Source organism: Caretta caretta, chromosome 1, assembly GCF_965140235.1.
Source record: "Caretta caretta isolate rCarCar2 chromosome 1, rCarCar1.hap1, whole genome shotgun sequence".
Taxonomy (NCBI): Eukaryota; Metazoa; Chordata; order Testudines; family Cheloniidae; genus Caretta; species Caretta caretta.
The window spans coordinates 228858298-228883848 of record NC_134206.1 but is presented as its reverse complement, the minus strand read 5'-3'; the positions used below and the strand labels follow the sequence as shown (position 1 = coordinate 228883848).

Genomic DNA, 25551 nt, shown 5'->3' with positions numbered 1-25551 from the left:
TTATACTATTAGGCACTGGTTAGACATCACCTAGTGACTTGTCAGTGTTCTCCTTAGAACAAACAGGTCAAGCCACTTTGCTCCTTTTCACTCAGCAATCTACTTTCATTATTTCTCAGTGTCTGCTCTAAAATAAGCTACACAGTGGCCACTGGCCATCTTTAAATCTACAAAGCTTAAAATCTCAGCAGTGGTGAAGAAAGCAGCAGAAAATTATAGCTCACATGAGAGAAGTACAGGATCAAGAGAAAAGTTTAATTTGTCTGTGCTGGGTAGTGAATTTGGAGAGCAAAAATTATTGTGTGTACAGAGACAGGCATAACAACCTCTCAGTTTACACCCATGAACCTGACTATACACAGCACTGGTCAAAACCCTCTGTGAAAAGAGATATACCAATGAAATCAGTCTTCTGATGGAGAAGAGGAGATTTTGTAGGGATGGGAAAAAACTGGCCAAATTCTCTATCATAACCAAAACCTGGAAATGCCTGTGTCCTCTGATAAAGGCTATGGGGCCAACATTCAGGGAACCATCTGCTCACTTAGTGCCTCATCAATGTAGCAGGGCAACGTGCACAGCAATACTAGTTCCATCTTAAATCCATGCTAGGACTCACATACAAGGTGTACTCACTCTATCAGATCAAGTTGTGGGGCCAAAACTTCCTACCTTAAACATCAAATCAAAACACAATAACACCACTTTCCCGATCCCATCTCAGTTCATAATGAATGTAGTACCCAGTCTGTCGGTTCATACTGGAGTTGCAGCCTCACCCACTGAGTCTCAATTATATATGTAAAGTCAGGGGCCTCATCCTTAATGCAATTATGGATGGTGATGGTTTTGTGAACCATTGAACTTGCAGTCAATAGCATGAACCATACAGCAGCACTCAGACAACTGTAACTCTATCTTATAGTGACACCAATGGGGGGGAAGAGGACCTGGAAAAAAAATCTAATGTGTCTTTAAAATTCAGTTTAAACTAATCTAACACTGCAAATATTATTATGCTTAACTGTAACGTTACAGCATGATGTCACTGTAGGAAGAAGTTAAATTATGGAAATGCACAGTTAAGGCACCCAAATAAACTTAACTTGATTGGAACTTTTAAAAGGTTAACCTGAACTCTGAATTTCCTGGATTTAGAATGCTTGTTTGGGGATAATTACAACATCCTTGTAATTGATAATGTCTTCTGCAGTTTCCACGGTATGCATCCGACGAAGAGAGCTGTAGCTCACGAAAGCTCATGCTCAAATAAATTGGTTAGTCTCTAAGGTGCCACAAGTACTCCTTTTCTTTTTGCGAATACAGACTAACACGGCTGTTACTCTGAAACATCCTTGTGATGATTTTTACCTCAAATTACTCATACATATACTCTACCTTAAATCCATCTTAACATACTGTTTGTCTGGGAATAGTAAGAGAGAGTCAGTTGAAAATGTTCCAAAACTTTTCAAAATTTTAGTGAAAAAATGGCGAAAATTTTTTCCCCTCCCCATCTCCCTCACACTCTAATGCTAATAATCATTATACTCATAATTATTATCTAGTTTTGTCCCTAAGATCCCATCAAAGAGAGAATTAACTCTTCAACATATCCTATTTCTTCCCTGTGATTATGACACTAATAAAAATACAGAATAACATATTCCATCTCACTCAGACAAAGGGAGCACAGAGACTGCAAAAAAACCAAACAAATAAATACACAGTTGTTTAAAACCATTCTTTAGAAATAATTATGACAAATCTCTCCGCAAGTAAGCTTGATTTTTCACCCGGCACCTTGATTGCACATTATGCCGTGTGGAGTTTTGCTTGCTGCTCACCAATTGTAACCTCTGTGCCTCATGAATGCCACTGTTTAACATTCAAACTGCTTTGTCTCTTCCTGATATATGCCTCTTCCTCCCTGCCTTTCCTTTCCCTTTTCCTGTCATCCTTTGTTCTGCCCCTGATAAAGGCCTCTGCATACTGAAACCCAGTGGGACATGACTGGAGGCAATAAGTATGGCAGTAAAGCAGCAGGGTTTCTACGTAGTAAAGTCTTGCAGCATATACTGCTTACCCAGGTGTCACTTAGATGGGCTTTGAGAATTCCTGTCTCCTGCCCTTTCCTCCCTGAAGAGTGAGACACCTGTCTCAAATGCATTTCTTGGAACTTGTACATGGCTTCTTTGGCCTGAATTCTCATTGATACTAAGGCCATTTGCACCACTCTAACAGTAGAAAGGGGCCTTAAAGTATATTTATGCCCACTGTAAGGCTTCTTTACTGCCATAGTGGTATATGGGGCCTTAGTATAAATTACAGTCATGCCCTTTGTCATTTAACTTTGTCAATACCCAATTTAACAAATAATGCTAGAAGCAGCACTACATTATCTTAAAACCTTGATGGTCTGGTTATGTGTGGTTCATAGGAAGTACCAAAATGATAATAAAACAACAATAACAAACTTTACGATATTATGGTGATTTTCTTCCTAGTATTTCAAAGTTTTTCCACAAATATTAATGAATTATGTCTCACAACACCCCATTAGAAGTATACAAGTATTAATTTATTATTATTAATATTTCCATATTGCAGATAAAGAAACTGGACAAGGAACAATCGAGGGCCTGATTCTGTAAGGTAATGAGTACCGTTTGCAAACCACTAAGCAATCTAACTCCCACTGAAGTGGATGAGAGTTGAGGGAACTCAGCAGCTTACATAAACTTCCCACATGATCAGGCTCAAAATGACTTGCCTAAGGTCAAACAAGAAGTCAGTGGCAGGACAGAAACAGGCTATGTACAAAGTTTACTAAAAAAAAAAAAATATATGATACATACAGTAATGTGAAACTGCAATATATAAATTCCTCATTCAATTAAAAGCAAAACTGCACTCAAGATACAGCACTGGATTGCTTGGCTCAACCATTCTGACTTGGAGTACACATAACTCTTTAAAGTTCAGTTAGAGATAAATTATGCCAGTATATTGCTCTCCTGATTAACACAAATGGTCAGAAAAGATAATTAATCATACAAAGCCCTATTCAGGTCTCATCTCATCTCTTGCTCACTGACCATAAACAATTTTTCAGGTAACTTCCATCCCCACACTAAAAAGAGAGCATTAGCTGAACTGAATTCTGTAGTAGTTTTCCTACTGTATATATAATGGTAGTTAAAATAAAACTGATTTCAGACTCTGTGTACTTAGAGAGATCAGCATGTGAATTACAGCCCAATTCCATTCCCACTGAACTCAATAGCAAAACTCCTATTAATAGCAGTGGGAGCACAAACAGGTCCACTATTAGAAAATGAGGGCCAGATCCTCAGCTGGAGTAAATGGTGTAGCTCCACTGACATCAAAGGACCTATGCCGATTTATACTAGCTGAGTACCCTGCCCAGGATTATTTACCTCATATGCTCAAAATTAGCACTGTTGTACTTTAAACCTCTTGTAAAAAAATTTCTGAAATAATTTTTAAAATGCTATTCCTAGTTCCGCCCCGCTGCCTTAAAATGTGTGGCTCAGTTGTCTGCAATGCTTTAAAAATCTCAACATTAGCCTTTAGTATTTTGTGTAGATAATAAAAAAAGGCAAAAATGCAAAAGCACTCCAATCTAACCTCCTTTTTCCCCCTCCCTAAAATCTCCAAAAGCTACACACTTTAATTTCCTGTAGTTAAATCTGAACATCTAATTAAAAATGTGTTAGCACCCATAAGACTGATGCATATTGAGAAAAAAGGAGAGTGGACTGGCTTGTCTGCAATTGGCACTTTTATCATAAGGCATTTAAAAAGCCTGACAGCTAATGCTCTTTACCAAGGAAATGCAAACTACTTACCTCCAAAGGAAATTATAATGGTTAATGAGATTTGGTTTGGTTTGTGCATCATATTACCTGCTTTTCAGAGAGAATGATGCAGCCTTCTATAGAAGCAGATACGACTTTAGGTGGGAGCTGAAAAGGATAGATTTGAACATAAGATTTATCTCAAAGTACGTGTCCTTGTTTATATACTCTGTCATTTTTCATATCCACCTTTAACCATTATACCTCCTTAGCAATAGAAGTCAGGTTCTTAATTATCTGGAATTTTTCATTTTAACGAAGGGAAACAAAGATCTTCATGAACATGCTCACATCTATAACTTATTTACAGTGTGTTCTCAGAGTTACAATAACTCAGGGCGCTAAAGGTGGAAGTCACAACACACTAGCTACAGTATTAATGCTTTGAAAGATTACTAGCCAAACAAGAATTTTTATTAGTCAGCCTTTCGTGTTATATGTGCTCTGCAGGGACTTTGAAAGACCAGAGCTTACTGCATTTTCTGACAATTTTACTAACTAGCCTAGGATATTATTATATTAGATGGTGATTTACTATTTCTATTCAGTCCTGACACTAAAGATGTTTTATGTAAAATTAGGTCTTAAAACAAAGATTCTCTTCCCAAGAGGGGAAAAAATAAAAACAAACAAACAAAACTGTTCTACATTTAGGCTACAGAAGTGAACATCTGCAGGATCTGAACAAGAAAGCTGTTAACTGTCCAGTCCCGTTATGCAAGAACCAATTCATGTTCACATAAATCTCATCTGAAGACAAACTGCATTTGATGACAACCTGTGTAATGTTTATGTAACTAAAAGTTCTCCCATTGAAGATCTTAATGTTACATCAGAATCTCAGTGCCACTTCTTTATGTAAAAAGGAGAGTTATTTACCCATCAGCTGTACTCTCTGGAAGGTCACATCAAGTAATGATCCACATGCCTGGCTCTTGAGGTCTCCAGTGAGTGACAACAGGAGAGCAATTCATAGCTTGATTAGTAAAGATTCTTGCCTCAAGGCAAAACTATTAGGTGCACAGGCCTCAGGAGCACAGTATAAAACCTGCATCTTTTCCCATGTAAGCCTGGTTCTAAGTATTACAATAAACCAAGGGCCTAATGCAGCTCCCATTGAAATCTATGGCAGAACTCCTGCTGACAACCGTGACATTTGTGATCTGGCTCAAACTCTCAAAGGAGATCAGACAGGAAAATAAGTCTATTTTCAGTACATTCTATTTAAAAATAAGTAACTCCTTTTAAGTGAGAAATTCCAAGCTGAAATTGATAAAAGTTCTCTCATTCAGAATGATTGTATCTGAGAGTTCTCCTGTAACCACATCCACCCGAGGAGGAAACTAGATCTGTCTCACCCTGTTGTTGTAGCCATGTTGGTCCCAGAATATTAGAGAGAGAAAGTAGGTGAGGCAATATCTTTTATTAGACCAACTTCTGTTGGTGACAGAGAGAAGCTTTCCAGCTTACACAGAGCTCTTCTTCAGGTCTGGGAAATGTACTTGGAGTGCCACAGCTAAATATGCTAAACACTGTTCCCCCTTGTATTTAGCTGTGACACTCCAAGTACATTTCCCAGACCTGAAGAAGAGCTCTGTGTAAGCTGGAAAGCTTGTCTCTCTCTCTCACCAACACAAGTTGGTCCAATAAAAGATATTACTTCACCCACCCTGTCTCTCTAATCACTCTGGAAAAGTCTACTAAAATCATGGAATCTCTGTAATTTATAAATAATTTCTATAAGTGACGGAAGCATGTGACTACTGTCACTGCACTACTTAACCCTTTTCTTAAATAAAATGCTGATGCGTCTAGTTCAGCTGATGGCCACTTGATTCAGGTTCTCTCTTATCAAAGAAAATCGGGTTCAATAGTTTATGAAGTCTTGAAATCACTGAGATGATGCATTTGAGAGTGTCTGGAAAGGTATCCTTCTTCTTTCTGTATTAAGGTTTAAAAAGGAGGGTCTCATTGGACATTGTATAATTTCAAATTTTGAGTGATGGCTAGCTGACACTAGATGTCTGACCCTGCTCTTATTCCCTGGTTGCTGATGTAAAACACTGCTGCCAGATTGCTTGTATAATGTGATCTTGGTTGAATACTGAATTTCTCAAGGTCTAAAAACCCCGCCCTCTCCAGGGTATTTTGGCGTAGGCACCTACAAGACGAAACACAGTGAGTGTAGATGTCTTGCACCTGCCTCTTGCATCTTAAAACAAGATTAGACACACCTCTTGTTATGACAGACTGAGGATGAGAAGTTTGGAAATCTGCTCTAATCAGACTGAAATCAGATTAATACAAACCAGTCAGACTCAAAGGGGTGAACCTAAGATTGTAGACACTTCATAACCCTTTAAGACTTTTTTGTGCAGGGTGGAGCCATTGGAACAAAAACAGAGTTAATGGACCAGATCCTTAGCTGACCTAAATCAGCATAGTTCCATTAAAGTACACCCAGTTATACCTGCTGAGGAACTATACCAATTTACACGATCTAACGAGTTAGTTCAATATTTTCAGATCCAAACATCTTTTAAGTGCTCTTCCCCAGTACCTGCTGGTTCTGTTTTATTTTCCTGACCAAGGTCATCTTCTGTTGGATTCTGATGAGAAAAAGTGAGACTGCGAGTAATTTACGATGAACCCAAAAGGCTTGTCTATACATAAAAATTGCACCAGTGTAACTAAATCAGTTACTAAATCATGTTAGTTGAACTGGTGCAGCTCCCTGGCAAGGATACTCTTCAGCTGGTTTAAGAGCAGCTAGTACCATGTTAGCTTAATTCAGTTTTAAGAATGCCCACCCAAGGAGGTTGCAATGATTTTATAAATTGATTTAGAAACCAATTTAGTTAAACTAGTACTACTAGTGTGTGCGGGCCAGGCTTTAGAGCCCAGCACAAAATTCAAAACATTATTGTGGTGAATATAAGCATGAAAAGAAAAACTGTAAGTAAAACAAACTTTTAGCTTCACTTGCAGATGGTAAATTTGAAAGAAAAAAATACCAATGTTTTGGATGCATTCGGCTTTTGTCACGGAGCCTAACATGCCACTAGTGTCTAAAATTCAGACTTTGTTATAATCATGGCAATATAAATGAAGTTTAGAATGAATACACACTATTATCTGTATGGGGTAGGTGTGAAAATTAATTACAGCTACATAATATTTCAACATGAGATGAAGAGTATGGAACTTCACTTTCTGTATGCGGCCTTCCTTTTTCTTTCCTTACATTTTATGTTTTGGATCAAACAATGTTTGTGAAAGACTGAATATTTATTCTTGATTGGTTAAGGACTTTAAATGTACAACCTAGAGCCCATTTCAATGCCTTGGAAATAAACAGATCATTTATATGCCACATCCATTCCAGTGTTCTTGATCAGCTAATTACATATGAAACCTGTGTATATCTTAAAGATAAATATATTTTAAGCAATTCTGAACACATACAGTACTAACTCCAGATCAAAAGGCAGGAAGGACTCTGTGTCCTGATATGAGAGACAGTCCCCCTAGTGACAGTGACCTGAGTATGAAAACGGGTCAAATGCCTTTTGATGTGGGGAAGATTGGGAAATAGCCAGAATAAAACCCTTTTTTTTTGTCCTTTGGTAGCAGAAATGTAATCATGAAGTCTTCTAAGAGAGAGATGATGTTTTGGTTGAAGTGCTACCTCACCTTCCAGAGGCCTGAAAAATCATTTAATGCTAGGCAATACGGAGTGAGAGTGGAAAAGCTAATTTTGTACCTCTTTTTCCACAATCTATAGGAAGCACCTGGCAGTGGTGATCACAGGCCACTGAAGTGTAAATGTCACTTGAATAGCCTAGACAGATGGGGGTGTTTTTTCAGGTAAAGATTAGGATATTGGCTATATGTTCTGGGGGGAGGGGAAATAAGATTTTTCATACATGGTAGGCAATATCTTATGACTCTCAGCAGCATGGGGATAGGAAGCTCTTCTCCTTGTTCAGGATGGCCACATCTCTTGAAGCCATCTATTTGATCCCTGCAGCCTTATGTGCAAGAGCAGGGAACTCTTAGTGAGCAGGCAGAGAGTCTTAAAGGTGAACAACTATTCACATGAATTATGCTATCTCTCACCTTATCTGTAACAAGATTCCTTCCAGTGCAAAGAAGGTCATGGTGCTATTCCCTTAGTCATGCATTCTTCCCAGCAGTAATCCCAGTAGCAACAAACCTTATTGCTGTCATGTGTATCAAATGCTTGTGATACTTGGCAGTCTCCATATCTTTCACAGTTCTGTTTAGAACCCAATTAATTAGTTAGCAAAACACTCTGAAGATTAAAAGAACAACAACATAAAAGTTACGTACTATTGTTATTCATTATTATTGCTTCCTTCCCTTTGTCCTATAAGACAAATTTCAGCACACACCTAGATCTTGATCTACAAACTCAAATTATAGTTGGCCTATCGTATTCAGCAATATGAGTGGGGCACAAGATTTGTGGATTGTCATATTTAATTTCTGTCATCACACTGTCTTGAAATGAGTGAGATTATTACAAAACAGGCAGAATATTTCAATGACATATCAAAGAGCTAAGAATTATTATGTTTATTGTTTGCTTGCTGGACTGAGAATAAAGATGTAGCCAAATCTCTTCAGCAGCTATCCAGGGCAGGGGCGCATGAAGTTTCCAAGCGTAGGTACCTGTCAAAACACTATACCGCTCTTTTACTGTCCATAGAGCCTCCAAAAGCAAAGCAGTCATCCTTGTAACAAACTGGGCTGGGGAAACTGGGGATTAGCTAGGGAAAGCAAATATAGATCCTGCGACACAGAAAAGGAGGGAGAGGCGCAGAAATTAGAGAGGAGAAAGAGAAATGAGGGAACTCCAGGAGGAGCACAGAGGAATTCATGGGGAAGAAAGAGAAATGGGAGAAGCAGCCTCCAAGCCACAGGCAAAATGTTGCCAGGTCCTCTTCTTGCTCCGTGAGGGAGTCCCTGATGAAGGCATTCTAGAGAAGAGAAGCTGAACATCACGTTCGGACACCAAACCCACACCTTCTTTGCCCTCAAAATCTAAGCTTGACTCATTAGCACCGGCACAGGCAAATGTAAATTACCCCTAGAGGTGCCAGCCAGCCCCTTGCATCCCAGAGAGCATTCACCCCAAGCAAAGGCAGGTAGCTTCCCCCCACCCTAATTCAGATTTTCCTCTGATGGGGCGGAACCACTGATGGAGGGTGCCATCAGAGCTATGCTGGTGGGATCTGATAAGGAGTGGCACAGAATCAGTGCATCTGCAGCCAATCTAGCCACAACTTGCTCCTAGCCAACAATGCACCCTCCCCAATAGAAAGGAGATTACAGTTGCCCTGTGATGCATCATCATCCCTATTCCCTGACAGACCTCCGTCCACTTGCTACCTGTGCTAACACTTAGGCCAGCAGAAGCCAGCATAAACCCAGGGTGACTATCACACAGAGCTTTATGTGCATGAGAATTACACTGAAGTTCTAGAGCTTCTTGTGATAGGATTTCATGCACTGATTACTTTAAACACAGAATTTTCTCCAAGTTGAGAAATCTCTTCCATGACTTCTGGCCTTAATTTGAAGTGTCTTGAAAGAAAGAATTCAAGGAAGCCTTTCCTCCTTGCAAAGTGAACAGCTTATCCAAAAGTATGAGAGCAACCTTCCTGTGCTCTGTGCTAACAACCTAGATTTGAGCTCCTACAGCTAGTCTGGCACAGATGTTGGAGACTTTCAATATGTGGCTTCCTTCTGGGCAACCCTCGTGGCCTGAGGCAGGCCTGCAGACAGCCCCTCACCTCAGTTTTCCCTTCTGATTCCTCAAAAACTCCACACAGGAGTTTTTTTCTTCTCCAATAATGCTCCTTTTCCTGGGTACTAATTTATTGACAGAAAAAAGAGAAAAAAACCCTCAGCCCCAGGGCTCCTCTTCTCCCCCAAGTCTGCTGTCTGCATCACTTCCCTGCGTTGGCAGGCCACTCTCAGAACTACCTGGCTGGACTCTCTTCTTACTTCTGCAGATTCTGCTCTATTTCCATCCAAAAACAGTTCAAAATGAGGAGACGAAGTCCAGGCATCTACCCTCTTATAAAGTCTCCTTAGGCCTTTCCTGCCTTGTGATCTCAGTACCAGGACTCTCTGCTGGAGCCTACTCTCTCCGAGCAGCCTCTGAGCTCCCTGAGCATTTCCCTCCTTGCTTTCTGCTGCTCTTTATGGGTGAACCAGGCGATCACTGTTGAGGTGTGCCTTCTGAGTAATCAGGGCTGGCTGGCCCTAGGACTGTAGCCCGTATGGAACAAGCCACCCTGTTATGGCTCTAAACAACCTCACTGATCTTGAATGGGTGAAAAAAGACAATCCAAAAGAAAAAAAGACCCAAACTAGAGGTCTGAAACACAGACACCAGCGTTAACAGTAAGAAGTAAGAAATATTATACTAATATTATAACGTGCTGACTGCTACCATGTAAGCAAAAGATGTGATTAGCTGCAAACAGGTAGGATTGCTCTTGCTGAGATCATTTATAAAAAAAGAGCTGATGAATACATAAAGTTTAGTATTCAGCCCCCTAATGACTGTACACACGATGCACGTCAAGCTTGCCTCAAGGCAAAAGTCTTACTATTTGAGCTATAAATCATTCCCCTGATGCCACACACTGACCCAAGGGTGTGGAAATACACTGTAGGCAGTTCTTGCCTGCCTCTAAGTTGATTCACAATTAAAGTTTAGCAGAGTTGTAGTCTCTGGTACTCCAGAGCTACCTCTTTCAAGTCAGATGGAAATCAGTGTTCCAAATGAATTTTTTTAAAGGAATCTGTTAAAACTCAGTCCTTGGTGGGTGGAACATTCTGCACCATTAAATTCAAATGTCTTAAGCAGCTCCATGCAACATGTATGAAATCCAGAGTTCTATCTGCATGAAGCTACAGAGGCAGACATTTAAAGGACTATTTTGTTCAATTACAACTGAACGGCAATTTCTTAACAACAAGCACTTATGGATTTGTTGTTTAGAGATGCATCTGTCTTTGGTCATTGGAAGCAGAAGTCCCTCTGCCAGAATACGTTTGGTAAATCTCTTTGCAGGCTGCCATTTTGTGAGTAAGGAGTATACAGCCCCCTCAGTCACCCCTCCCTAAAACCATTTGTATAACCTGCCAGCTGTTCCTTTCTCTGACTCTTCTCCCAATTATCCTTTAGGAAAGAGTTGAAAGGGGAAGGGGGGAGGGGGAATAAAAAAGCATTCCCCTGACAATGCATTCTGGCAGCCATCTTTGTTCTGGTGGAGAAATGGATTGTCAACAAATCATGCCTTCCATGGGAGTGCCTGGCGCAGCAGTGATTAGGGCAATAATGCACTAGGACAGGCTTCTTGCTAATGTGTGCTCTGGACTGCTACACTTAATATCTTCTATTTTCTCTCATTCATTCATTCTAGAACCTGTCATGTCAGAGAATCTTTCTTCCAAGAGGAGGAGGAGGAGGGCTAAGGGCATGGGGCTGCAGGAGGAGCAAACCTCAGCAAACAAGCTTTACATAATGAATATATGTAAAGTAATGCCCATAATTACATTAACATTAAAAGGCCTCCTAAAAGCAGAAGATTTTATAAGGGCAATTTTTCTTGTGCCTCCTTAGTGGAAGCTGGTGGCTTTTCTTCTCCCCCTTTAACTAGCGATAGTTCGCTTTTTATTCACTTTCTAAACATTTGCATTGCTCTCAATGTGTTTCTTCAACAAGAAATTTCTTACGGGAGGAAAAATGGGGTGGGGGGGGGAGAGGCGGTATTTTATTTTCATGAATAATTCTCAATGGAGATTCACCTCCTTAGAAATCTAACCTTAGATTTAAAAAGCTGCAAGAAAAAAACATAACTAATCAGTCACATTTTTCCTACATCTTAAAAAAATATGGGGCCCAATCCTGCAGCCCTTTCACAAGAGCAGTTCCATTGATGCCTATGGCAATACACTCAAGGATCAGAACTCTGAACTTACTTCCCATTTAAAGCTGCATCCTGCAATAATATGAGCACCCACGACTGCCATTAAAGCCAATGGGAATTGAGTGGACATGATGCTATAAAGGAGATGCTCAGCACCTCACAGGATCAGGATTTTTAATTTAGCAACTTGCTACCCTCTTACCAGTGTGAGGGTCTGATTCTCTACTCCATTACACTAGTACTGTGCCAGTGTAACTCCGTTGATTTTAATGGCGTGTTACCCCTGTTTTACACCAGTGTAACAGAGCTAAGAAGCAGGCCTGGAATATCTAATCAACAAGTTGCTATACTTCAAGAATCTTTTTATTTATATTTTTGTCCTGAGGCATCATCATGTATCATAAAAACTGTTCAACACAGAGGATCTTCCAAGCAGACTTTTAAACTAGCATTATAGCCATCAATCCAGTAACCACCTCTCCAAAAACAAAGGAAAAAGGCAGTGCTCCAGGATAGGGAGAGTCTTTGGAATTTTGATCCGAGCGTCAAGATCCATGGGTGTTTCTATGTCACAGATACAGAAAGACTTTGTTTATTTTAACAAATATTAATTCAGAGACCACTTAACTTCCCCAGTAGAAAATAAGAACAGAAAAGCATCTTTATCATCATCCAGTTCACATTGTACAGAGGGAACTATATGAATAATGATCCATCCAAGACCCTGCTAGAACAGTTGGTCTTGTGGTTAAGGCTGGAACTCAAGAGATCTAGGTTCAATTCCAATCTTTGTGACAGATTTTTTGTGCAATCTGGATTAAGGACCAGTTCCTCGGTTCCCTGTGTATAAAATGAGGATATTACTATTTCCTTTCTCGCACCTTTTGTCTGCCTTGTGTAAGGTCTTCAGGACATGGACTGGATTCTTACTATGTGTGCATGATCTTAACTGGGGCCTCTTGGTGCTACTGTAATGTAAATGATCATTATTCCAAGCCTATGACCCCATTAGAATGAACCCATCTCGGTGGTTCCAGATGGTCAAAAACTTAAAAAAAAAAATTATGACAGCTTTTGGGTTTTTTTATAAATGTGTTTTCCAATTTTCACAAAAATGCTTGCAGTTTTTCAACCAGGATTCAATATTCTGATGAACATTTTTCACAGAAAATTACAATATCTGTTTTCACATAATATTGTCTGCCTTGATTGACCAGCTATATTCAAATGTCTCTAGAGTAATTGAGGACTTTAAAAAGAAAATAGAATTAGGACATTTCTGATGCGTCAGGCTCTATATAACAGCACCTAGGATCAAGACAAAAACATGACAATGAAATCTTTCAATATTTTAACTGTCTTTTCTTCTCTCTCTCTCTCTGACATTCCTTCTCAACACCCCCAGCATATACATCTCATGAAGTTTTACTACTGATTTTTGAACAGAAGTATGCGTGTCGTTTGAGATTCAAATCTCAGTTTTTCTCAAGACATCCAAAAATGTTAAAAAAAAATTTTAAAAACCTCAACTCATAGAAACATGGGACAGATGTTTGGCTGGTGTAAAACAGGATAATTTCATTGTCTTCCAAAGAGCTACATCAATTTCCACCAGCTCAATATTTGGCCCAGGGTTTTAAATTAGGATCTCTAGATATTAAACGTGTATTCACAAAAACAGAGACTCCAGAACTAGTTAAGGATTATATTCGTCCTTGCTTTTATCTGTCAAACTGTTTACAGATAAGCAGTGCATGTTTCCTTAGCACTGCTGCAACCGCTGCAGTTAAAATCCTAAAACCTGCTTAGGTCTCAAGTTATTACTTTCTGGCACGAATGTATGAAAGGGGCTGGAATATTAATCTCTTTAAATAGGTCTCCTAGGAATTGTCCTCTATAGGATGCATTTTGTGGAATTTGATAATCCCTAGCATTTTTCAGCTTTTCACAAAGCATCATTCTTAAATTCTGTCGTATTGTGTTTTGGTTTTAGCACATTCAGAAAGGACTGAAAGCTGGTTCTACCCATACCTGGAAGTATAAATGTTTTCTCTTAAGTTCTGAACTGAAATAAGGGCATGATTTTCAAAAACAGGACTCTGAAGGAATGTTTTCCATAGTTTGGCACCTGGGTGCTCAGCATTTTTGAAAATCAGTACATTAGTTTTCAGCTCCTACTTTTGAAATTCCTATTTTTGCTTGCTTGTTTTATCTCATCATTGGTTCTCCTATTGGCCCCCATCACTATAGTATCTCAGTACCTTCCACAAAGAAAAGTAACAACAATCTCTCTCATTGCCAGGAACACAAAACTCCACATGCTCCACTACAAAATCCTGGACTGAAAGACACGCAAATTAGGGAGATGCCTGTAATTCATAGATTTCAAGGTCTGGAGGGACCACTTGTGATCATCTAGTCAGACTTCCTGCATAACACAGGCCAGAAAACTTTACCCAGTAATTTCCACATTAAGCCCATAACTTTTGTTTTGAGCTACAGCATCGCTTTTAGAAAGACATCCAGACTTGATTTAGGGGCACTGACACTGATCACATGTGTTTTCTACCACATATTTAGGCAGAAATACAGGTCCCTACTTCCACTGTTCACAATCACTGGCCTTCCATAAACTAATTCATATTAACCACATGGAATAATCAAAGAGATTCTGATGCTTGATCCTGCAGTCCTGACTCAAGCTAAAGCATTTGAAGGGGAATTTTGCCCAAGTACAGAGCATTAATGGAAATTTTGCCTGAACTGACCATTGGAACATTTTGTTTTAACAATACTTCTATACGTTCATCTGTGTTACAACTCTGGTAGTTTAAAACCAGCAGTAAGGAAGAGAACTGGTCATTATCACTTTCAGCAATTCACATCTTTCAAGCAAATAATGAACCTGACCATCCTTGCTTTATGCTAATGAAGACAGCAAATGTATTTCATTGTGTTCTAATCGTATGATAATTTCAGATATTTTAATGCTTTTTTCATTTTCACTTTCATTTCCCTTTAACTCATCTAATTTATTAATTAATCAGATGTCTTGAAACATAATCCAGGCATGGCGTATTTCTTTTAATGAAATTAAAAAAACTGAATGTTTTCTGGAAGGAATGCTTCTCAAATACAGCAGGTCTTGCCCTGGGGAATTGCCCAATAATTTAGAGCAATGTAATACATAAGAGCAGCCATTCCTCACTGATGAGTAATTTTGTTCATCGATATTTTCTCCCCATGTGCAAGTTCTTCTCCAGTAAAGGCAGAAGGCCAAGTCCCGAACTCTTTACATAGGCCTGGTCTATACTACAGAGTAAGCTCAACATAAGGCAGCTTATGTCAACCTAACTCCGGAAGCGTCTACACTATAGCGTTGCTCCCACTGATGTAAGTCGCCCACTATACTTACCTGTTCTGACACCACGCTGCACCTCGAAAGTGGCCAGCAGCAGGTCCGGCTCCTAGGCGGGGGGGACCACTGGGCTCCGTGCACTGCCCCTGCCCTGAGCACCAGCTCCACTCTCACTGGCCAGGAAAGAGCTGGGGGGGGCGGAGGCAGTGCCTGAATGTGAGAGCCGCATGGAGATGCTTGCGCGCCTCCACCTAGGATCCCGGCCTGCTGCTGGCTGCTTCTGCGGTGCCAGGACAGGTAGGAAGCCTGCCTTAGCACCCCTGCTGCTCCGCTGACCGGGAGCCACCCAAGGTAAATCCGTGTCCCAACCCCCTGTCCCAGTCCTGACCCCCCCCCCAAGCCTGGAACCCCTTCCTGCACCCCAAACCCCTCATCCTTGGCCCCACCCCAGAGCCTGTATCCCCAGCCCAGGGCCCTGACCCCTTCCCGCAGCCAACCCCCTGCCCCAGACCAGAGCCCCCTCCCACACCCTAAACCCCTCATTTCCAGCCCCACCCTGCAGCCCTCACCCCAACCCTCTGCCCCAGCCGTGAGCCCCTCCCACACCCCAAATCCCTCATTCCCAGCTTTGTTGGGTCATGAGCATCAGCAATTTTCTTCAACTGGTTTACCAGAAAAAAAGTTTGAAAAGCACTATGTTAGAACACAAAAACAACAAGGAGTCCGATGGCACCTTAGAACACTGATCCTAAAGCATTGATCCTCCTCTTTTGCTTAGTTGATCCTTCCTAAATTGGTTATAACCCTTTGTTTATAACATCCCAATCAAGTGAATCATTGGCAAGAGGTTTCAGTAATACCAACTAGATCAAATTTATGCTCAGAAATGAGCAAATTGCAGTTTCTTTTGTTTGTTACCGAGGCTCCTAGCATTAGTGCAAAGGCAATAAATATCTCAGTTATATGTAGTGATAAGCATTATGATGTCACAAATAGCGGATTATAACTTCAGCTGTGCAATAAAGAGCAGGAGCAGATTCAATCATAAACAAGATATCTGTCTTCACACAAATGTCTTTAACAGTAAAGAATATAACAAGGTGCTAAAACCATATAATACCAGCTATATCAACATAATTGTGTCTACATCAAATGCACTTCAAGGATTTCAATGTGGAGTCAGCAACTCTTTAAACGTCCACATGTCATTGACACACATTCAAAACTTCTATCAACTTCACTGTGATTTTCGCATGAAAAATAATGGGAAGTTCAGACCCAGCAGTATACTTTGGGATCCCCTGAAGATTTATAATGATTTCAGCTAGGGAAGAAGGAGCAATACCTGATGAACTCCTAAAGCAAAAAAAAGTATTCTCATGCAAATTTCCTTAATAACAGAATATAGGAGAAGAGAAATACAGGTCATATTGTCTGCCTGTCTTAGTTATATCTCTAATACCAGTCAGCATATAATCTAAATATCTTAACAGAATTGTATCTAAAGAGAGTGTGTTTTATAGATTCCTGGGAGCCATCAGTCGAACAATAACAAACATAGAGCCTGATCCTACTCTCACTGAAGTCAATAAGAATTTTGCCATTGACTTGCATGGAAGCAGGACTGGATCCATAAAAGCAGTAAGTGTTTGCAGCAGATTGCCATAGTTGTAGAATTGCTATTCCTCTGTCCTAAGAAACCACAAATCCATGACCATGCAATCTTTATTCATGTATGAAGCAAATACTTTGCAAGGATGGGCTTTTTTTCTTGTCAATGAGCAGCTGAATTCCTACAGTAATAAGTCTTTTAATTCCCAGGCCTGGTTAAGCTGCAGAATGGCTGCCTTTGAACTTGCATGAATCTATTTAATTGATGTTATATGTGTCAACTGAGGAAAGCATACTAAAAATCGTCACAGGTAGGGTTCACCTTGTATCTCTGCCTCAGGATCTTTCAAAGTGGCAGTTTCTTGTATATTAACCTGATCATATTGCTTAGTATTTAAACAAAACAAAAATCAAAAATTTACCATTTGATGCTACTGGCATCATGGCCAGATTTCCAAATGTGTTCTGCATCCAGTGTCTCCTACTCAAAACAATCAGAACCACTGCATGCTGAGAACTTTTTAAAATCCAGCAATGTCCCGGACACACAAAACAATTATTCTGAACTTTTGTACTTGCAATCCTTCTGGCTTGATATTTTATTCCTGCAATATTAACTTGAGTTTCACTTCAATATTGCTGTCATCTCTAATACTTACTTTAGCAAACATAATTCATTTAATTAGTAAATTGTCTAGGGCCTTTTAAGTTATTTTTTTCAAGGCTTATTAAACATTTGTCAGGAGCATCCTAACAGAATGCACATCCCAGCAATGCTTGGGATTTGATGATCTCAGACACGTATTCTTAACCTTGCCCCAGCAAAGCAAAGTAGTTACTGAAAAGGGCAAGCTCCAGTTAGCACCTTGTCAACATGCTTGCACAACACTGAACAGTTACTCCCAAGTATAAGCCTGTTGAATCCAATAGTCAGCAGGAATCTCACACTGACTCCTGAGGGCTACTCATGTGAGTTACTGCTCATCATTGTGAATAAGGGGGTCACAAGCTGGCCCAGTGGAATTACACCCAGGTAAAACCTGTGTAAATGGGACCAGAATTAGACTCATTGTGCCTCTGGAAGGAGCTAAAGGAAACAATATGTCCCCTGGAGTGCCTGTGGATCACACACAGCAGCAGTCACTGCTACACCCTTTAACAGGATACAGTGAGATGCCCCTCATGCTGGCTCAGCAGAAGGTTTACATATCCTTACCACTTCTTTACCTCTTACAAAGAGTCTAGTAATAGGGAGTGCAAGGATGGGAACTGCAGCCTGTTCCTTGAACCCTCTTCCTAAATTGCACACAGACAAAGCTAACCCTAGTCTAGCCTCAAGTATTAATTATAATGCAATACCAATACAATTTTAGGAAAAACAGGGGCTACTGCCCCTTTAACAGAAATAGTGTCCTTTGTTCCACCATGTCTCCAGCACATTTTGAGTGGCCTTCTTTGTACTTGAAATAAAATACAGAAGACCAAACATGATTTTTTAAGTCTCTGAAACAGTAACCGCACTAGCAATTTGTAGCAATAAAGACCCCCTCCATGGTCCACAGCAATAAGTAGTGCATGCAATTCGTTCAAAGTCAGATTACAGGCTGTTAGCAGAGGGACCTTTATTGAATTAAGTCATCCCAACCCTTTTTTTTCCTGGCCAAAGATTGTGATGCTACAGATGTCTAAAGTGAGAGGTCAGCAGCTGACCATCCAGAAAGGAAGACCTTATTTATATGAAAAACAATTAACTAGGCAATAATGCTGCAGAGTTGAAAACCCTGAAGATATTGAAGGCAAACAGAACCGTTTTAATGGTTTTTCAGTGTTTGCTTGTACATGACAGCTGCTTTTTAAATTTAATCATTGCAGTACACATTTTTTTCATCATACATCGTAATGGTAGCATTCTCCCACTGAGAGCTACCGGCTTGAATGCCAGCACTAAAAGAACTTTTATTGTACTGAGAAACATGAATGCTAAGAAGAACAATTTGATCATCATGTGAGTAAAGGCCTTTGTTTGCTGCAGTTTCCTGGATTATCAGATGTAAGGGGGTGGGAGGGGAGATTAAAAATAATAAACCCAAGTAAAAAATTATTTCAATTCTAGCATATCTCTGGGTTTTGAATACCATGCTGAATGAAAACAATTCCCCATTCTTCGTAAAGAGTGTGCTGTTTGTGTGATGTGCTGTCCTTTCAGTAACATAACAGCTCTAGGACAGTAAAAGCTAGAACATGCTACTAGCCATGGTGTCTTGTAAATGAGCGTGCACATTATTTTGGGTCTGATCCTGTGAGATGCTGAGTCCCCTCAAATGCCATTGATTTCAGTGGGAGGTGAGAGTGCTCAGCACCTCACAGGAGCAGGGGCTCTCTTTTTTTAAGCGATATTCTTATTAAATGCTAATAGAGCATTCTCCTGAGCAGGACAGTTTTTAATAGAGATGATAAAATAACATTCATAAAGCAGCTCTAAGGAAAATATAAGAAACACCACGTGTCTGAACCGTAAATACCACACCACACTAAACATAATGGGCCATTCTCATTTTGAGTGCAAGTTTGCTGAAGCCAGTGTAGTTAAATGAGGGGTGAATTTGGCCCCACGTTGCTGAGGTAGATCGTGGCAGGGTGTGCAGAGACAGAAAGGTCTTATTCCCCTGCTGGACCAATACAAACAATTACTTTGGAAATGGAATCAAGTTGAGGATGTCAGAGGGAGCACTAAGGTTACCAAATCTTGTCTGTGTTAAAAGGAAGGAGAGTGCTGCTTCAACAGCTGTTCCCAACAGCTTTGTTACAAATTTATGAAGTGGAAGTCCTGACACAGAAACCCGAGATGAAGTCAACTCCCTTACTCTGTCAAGTGCATATTTTTCTCATTATTCAACACTTAACAGGGATGACAGCCAAGATTAAATAGTCAGTCATCTTCTGCGCCATTATGGCTCCTGCATGATTGCTTCAAATTAAATCTAACAGTCAATGAAATAGTCAATATTTAATTTACTCATTGCAGGTGGCGATTTAGCCTCGGTTACGATATTGTTTAATGACAGAAATATTGATATTTATCACTTTTTATGGGTCTGCAAAGATATGCTGTTCCTCTATTAGGCAAAATGTCCTTGCAGCTTTAAGTCATATGTCACTCTTCAGAGAGCAGATTTTGTCATAGCTAAAGGCATTTTCCTTTTAACTGTTTTCTGGGCACTAGTCATCAGTGAAAAGGAAAAACAGTGGCTGTGAGTCCCTGCATGACCTGACAGGTGAGAGACTCATGACAGTATCTACACTTAGGTTTTCCAGGACCATGTTTTCATTTGTTCCCTACACACCTAGCAGAACAGTTGAATTTAGAAAGACCTAATGTATCAATGACAGCCCAAGGCACTCAGGGTTAATTTCTACTCTTTCTGACCTCCCTGGCTTAGTTAAATAAAAGCCATTACACAGTTGGGAGAGTTCTAGCAGAAACAGCTTCTGTGACATTCATTACTGACCTTTTGACAACTTAGAGGAGTGAGAGAATTTTTAGCACCGTTTCCATAGGAAAAAAAGCAACACTGATTCCTTCCCCTAATGGCTCTGCTGCATCTTCTCACTATGTTAGTTAGTAGTAGTTGGGTGAATCTTGGACAGTTACTACTGAGAGCCGCCTAGTGTGCACTACAGACTTTACTTATAAATGTTTTTCTACTATTTAACCAGTATTGTTGCAAAGGCTGGTCAATGGCAGGTGAAGAATGGAGTTTTTCCATGGAATCTACACAGTTACTACTATCCAGGAAACCTCATTCCCTCTGGCATACAAAATTTAAAGCCTGCTTAGAGTCAGAGCTGAAATGGAGCTACACAATACTCACTTATTCTTGCACCCAAGGCCCAGGACTATAAAGGGAAGTCTTAGTCCCTTTTATGTGCCTTCACAGTCAAGCAAACCAAGGAACAATCCATCCCTATGAAAAGATTACAACTAGGGCTGTCAAGCGATTAAAAAAATTAATCATGATTAATCGCACTGTTAAACAATATCAGAATATCCTTTCTTTAAATATTTTTGGATGTTGTCTACATTTTCAGATATATTTATTTCAACTACAACACAGAATACAAAGGTTTCAGAGGAACAGCCGTGTTAGTCTGTATTCACAAAAAGAAAAGGAGTACTTGTGGCACCTTAGAGACTAACCAATTTATTTGAGCATGAGCTTTCGTGAGCTACAGCTCACTTCATCAGATGTTTACCGTGGAAACTGCAGCAGACTTTATATACACACAGAAATCATGAAACAATACCTCCTCCCACCCCACTGTCCTGCTGGTAATAGCTTATCTAAAGTGATCAACAGGTGGGCCATTTCCAGCACAAATCCAGGTTTTCTCACCCTCCACCCCCCCACACAAATTCACTCTCCTGCTGGTGCTAGCCCATCCAAAGTGACAACTCTTTACATAATCAAGTCGGGCTATTTCCTGCATAGATCAAGGTTTTCTCACATCCCCCCCACCCCCATACACACACAAACTCACTCTCCTGCTGGTAATAGCTCATCTAAACTGACCATTCTCCAGGTTTAAATCCAAGTTAAACCAGAACATCTGGGGGGGGGGGGGGTAGGAAAAAACAAGAGGAAACAGGCTACCTTGCATAATGACTTAGCCACTCCCAGTCTCTATTTAAGCCTAAATTAATAGTATCCAATTTGCAAATGAATTCCAATTCAGCAGTTTCTCGCTGGAGTCTGGATTTGAAGTTTTTTTGTTTTAAGATAGCGACCTTCATGTCTGTGATTGCGTGACCAGAGAGATTGAAGTGTTCTCCGACTGGTTTATGAATGTTATAATTCTTGACATCTGATTTGTGTCCATTTATTCTTTTACGTAGAGACTGTCCAGTTTGACCAATGTACATGGCAGAGGGGCATTGCTGGCACATGATGGCATATATCACATTGGTGGATGTGCAGGAGAGTGAATTTGTGTGGGGGGGTGGAGGGTGAGAAAACCTGGATTTGTGCTGGAAATGGCCCACCTGTTGATCACTTTAGATAAGCTATTACCAGCAGGACAGTGGGGTGGGAGGAGGTATTGTTTCATGATTTCTGTGTGTATATAAAGTCTGCTGCAGTTTCCACGGTAAACATCTGATGAAGTGAGCTGTAGCTCACGAAAGCTCATGCTCAAATAAATTGGTTAGTCTCTAAGGTGCCACAAGTACTCCTTTTCTTTTTACAGAATACAAAGTGTACAGTGCTCACTTTCTAATAAAACAATGTAAAATTTTACAGCCTAAAAGTCCACTCAGTCCTACTTCTTGTTCAGACAATTGCTCAGACAAACAAGTTTGTTTACATTTGCAGAAGATAATGCTGCCCGCTTCTTGTTTACAATGAAACCTGAAAGTGAGAACAGATGTTTTCATGGCACTGTTGTAGTCAGCGTCACAAGATATTTACGTGCCAGATGCACTAAAGATTCATATGTTCCTTCATGCTTCAACCACCATTGCAGGGGATATGCGTCCATGCTGATGATGGGTTCTGCTAGATAACAATCCAAAGCAGTGCGGACAAGTGCATGTTCATTTTCATGATCTGAGTCAGATACCACCAGCGGAAGGTTGACTTTCTTTTTTGGTGGTTCGGGTTCTGTAGTTTCTGCATCGGAGTGTTGCTCTTTTAGGACATCTGAAAGCATGCTCCACACCTCGTCCCTCTCAGATTTGGGAAGGCACTTCAGATTCTTAAACCTTGGGTCGAGAGCTGTAGCTATCTTTAGAAATCTCACATTGGTACCTTCTTTGTGTTTTGTCAAATCTGCAGTGAAAGCGTTTTTAAAATGAACAACATGTGCTGGGTCATCATTTGAGAGTGCTATAACATGAAATATATGGCAGAATGCAGGTAAAATAGAACAGGGGACATACAATTCTCCCCCCAGGAGTTCAGTCACAAATTTAATTAACGCATTTTTTTTTAAATGCTCATCATCAGCTTGGAAGCATGTCCTCTGAAATGGTGGCAGAAGCATGAAGAGGCATACAAATGTTTAGCATATCTAGTATGTAAATACCTTGCAATGCTGGCTACAAAAGTGCCATGCAAATGCCTGTTCTCACTTTTCTAGTGACATTGTAAATAAGAAGAGGGCAGCATTATCTCCTGTAAATATAAACAAACTTGTCTGTCTTAGAGATTGGCTAAACAAGAAGTAGGACTGAGTGGACTTGTAGGCTCTGAAGTTTTACATTGTTTTGTTTTTGAGTGCACTTATATGACAAAAAACCCCTATATTTGTAAATTGCACTTTCACGACAAAGAGATTGCATTACAGCACTTGTATGAGGTGAATTGAAAAATATTATTTCTTTTATTTGTCATTTTTACAGTGCAAATATTTATAATCAAAAATAATACACATTTTGATTTAAATTACAACACAGAATACGATATATATGAAAATGTAGAAAAACATCCAAAAATATTTAATACATTTAAATTGGTATTCTATTGTTTAACAGTGCAAGTAAAAAAAATCATGATTAATGTTTTTGAGTTAATCGCGTAAGTTAACTGCGATTAATTGACAGCCCTAATTACAACCCATAGCAATTAAACGGTAGATAGGGAAAGTTTCAGAAAATATGTTCTTGTTTCTTGTAAGTAAATTGGTTAACAATCTGCTTTGGGATTAATTTGGGTAACAATCTGCTTTGTTAATCATATGTTTGCATATACTTGTTGGGAATTCCATGTGTTGTGTATATCATTACGGAATGCACAGTTATGATAATTTGCTGTCTATTATTTTAGAGCTGGTTGAAAAATGGAAACATTTTTCATGAAAATGTCAATGAAAGACATTTGTCCATGGAAGACATTTATCCCTGTTTTTCATTGAAAAAAATCAAAAATTTTAACCAGCTCTATAGTTGGCCAAAAGTCCAAGACAAGTTTTGTCCATGTTTTTCATCTAAACAATTCAAAAATTAAATTTTGGGGCCAGCTCCAATTTTTCTCTCTTTATAAAATTTAAATAATTAATTTCAATTAAATCAAATGTTTGGGAAGGGAGCACTGAGGGTATAACAGACACATATCACCATTTTATACTTGTATGTGCTATACCCAAGGTCTGGGTATATGGGGTGTCCCGCAGGCATGCAGGCCAAGGGGCAATCTAGCCCACAATGAAGCTCTCCTTTACAGTCAATACGAATGTATTTAAAACCTGACTTCACATTTGCCACAAGTAGTTTGAAATGTCACTGTCTCTTTATATTGAGCCCAATTCTGCCATCCCTACATGCTTTGAGTGGTCCCTTGCTTTGTGAGTAGTTCCATTGATTGGAGTTGGACTAGTTGTAGAGAAGAGTACTATTCAACATCAGTGAGAGAAACTATTACTCCAGGGCAGTAAACCTAAGCACCAGATTTTCAAAAACTCCCACAATCAGGGCCAGATTTGCAATAAAGCTCAGTACGTTGGGTGCTGAGGTCTATGGAAAATCTGGCCATAAGTATTACAGTGGGAGCTACCAGGTATTGAGCACTTTTGAAAATCTAGCCCTAACGGCATGATCTAGCCCTTTGGTTGGCTATGAGGTGTGATTTCCTGAACTCACTCTCCCCCTCAAATGTAACATTATAATGAAGCAGTTTAATATTGGTTCATGTTTATGGGCATATTTGGCTATATTGTCTGTGATGATTCACTGTGGATATATTTCAGACTATCCAACAGGCCCCTAGTCCTTCAACACTAACTTGCCACCAGGTACCGTTAACCCCAGGTAGGGAAATGATTATGAGAATATTAAGTAAAGGCATTGCTAGGGAGCCTGTTCTTTGCTTGGAAGCCAACATTTAGTCACGAGTGAACACTGAATGATTTGAAAGCCAGATTCTGCTGCTCATTTTTTTAAGCTGCTGGGGCCACTCTCAGAAAAATGTATTCCTTGGGGTAATAAAATCTTCCCTTTAATGTTTAGGTTTCATCTTATAAAAACCACAAAGTGAGCCTGTGATTGAGTCAGCAAAAGTTGGGCCTGCTCCTCACTCTTTCCAAAAGCAAGAACACCTGCAGATTTCCTCTCCTACAAAGGAGGCTTTGTAAATTACATCTTAGAAAGGATTTTTCTCAGAGCATCACAGGCAAAAATAGTGCACATAGCAAACTGCTGTAGTTATTACTGCAACTGAAAAATAAAAGGCTCGATTTTGTGTATTTTCTAGGTCACTAACTTTCAACTCTGCGTTGTCTTAAAAACTGACCAGAATGTGAAACTCAAAGGGCCTTCAGCTACTTTTGAAACTTCTCCCTCCAAAGGAATGTGGTCCTTGTCCAGCTTTCAAAGAGATGTCTGGACTGTACTAAGTGGACTAGATATCCCCACGCAGTCTTTTACACAAGTTTGGCTCAGTATGTGATGGCACAAGACAACAAGGGACTTAGCCCCTAACTACACTATATGAAAGCAGTATTGCCAGTTCCAAGAGTCTCCACTCCCAATTCCTGAGATTGGCTTTAAAAATCTTGAGATTTTTAAACATTAATACATTTGGAAAAAACAACAAGGAGTCCAGCGGCACCTTAGAGACGAACAGATTTATTTGGGCATACGCTTACGTGGGTTTTTTACCCATGAAAGCTTATGTCCAAATAAATCTGTTAGTCTTTAAGTGCCACCAGACTTCTCGTTGTTTTTGTGGATACAGACTAA

General features: G+C 39.8%; 1 protein-coding gene across 11 annotated transcripts in view; it reads right to left on the bottom strand.

The window, feature by feature from the left end:
- PHF21B (PHD finger protein 21B) overlaps positions 1 to 25551 on the bottom strand; it is a 209233-nt gene that overhangs the window by 121836 nt on the left and 61846 nt on the right. For 5 of the 11 annotated variants that reach the window (XM_048825068.2, XM_048824960.2, XM_048824970.2 and 2 more), the window contains one exon: positions 3930 to 3989. The exons of the other annotated variants lie outside the window; for them this stretch is intronic. In XM_048825068.2, coding sequence (XP_048681025.1) covers positions 3930 to 3989 — 60 coding nt within the window. The remainder of the gene's footprint in view (positions 1 to 3929; positions 3990 to 25551) is intronic. 11 annotated transcript variants of the gene reach the window in all.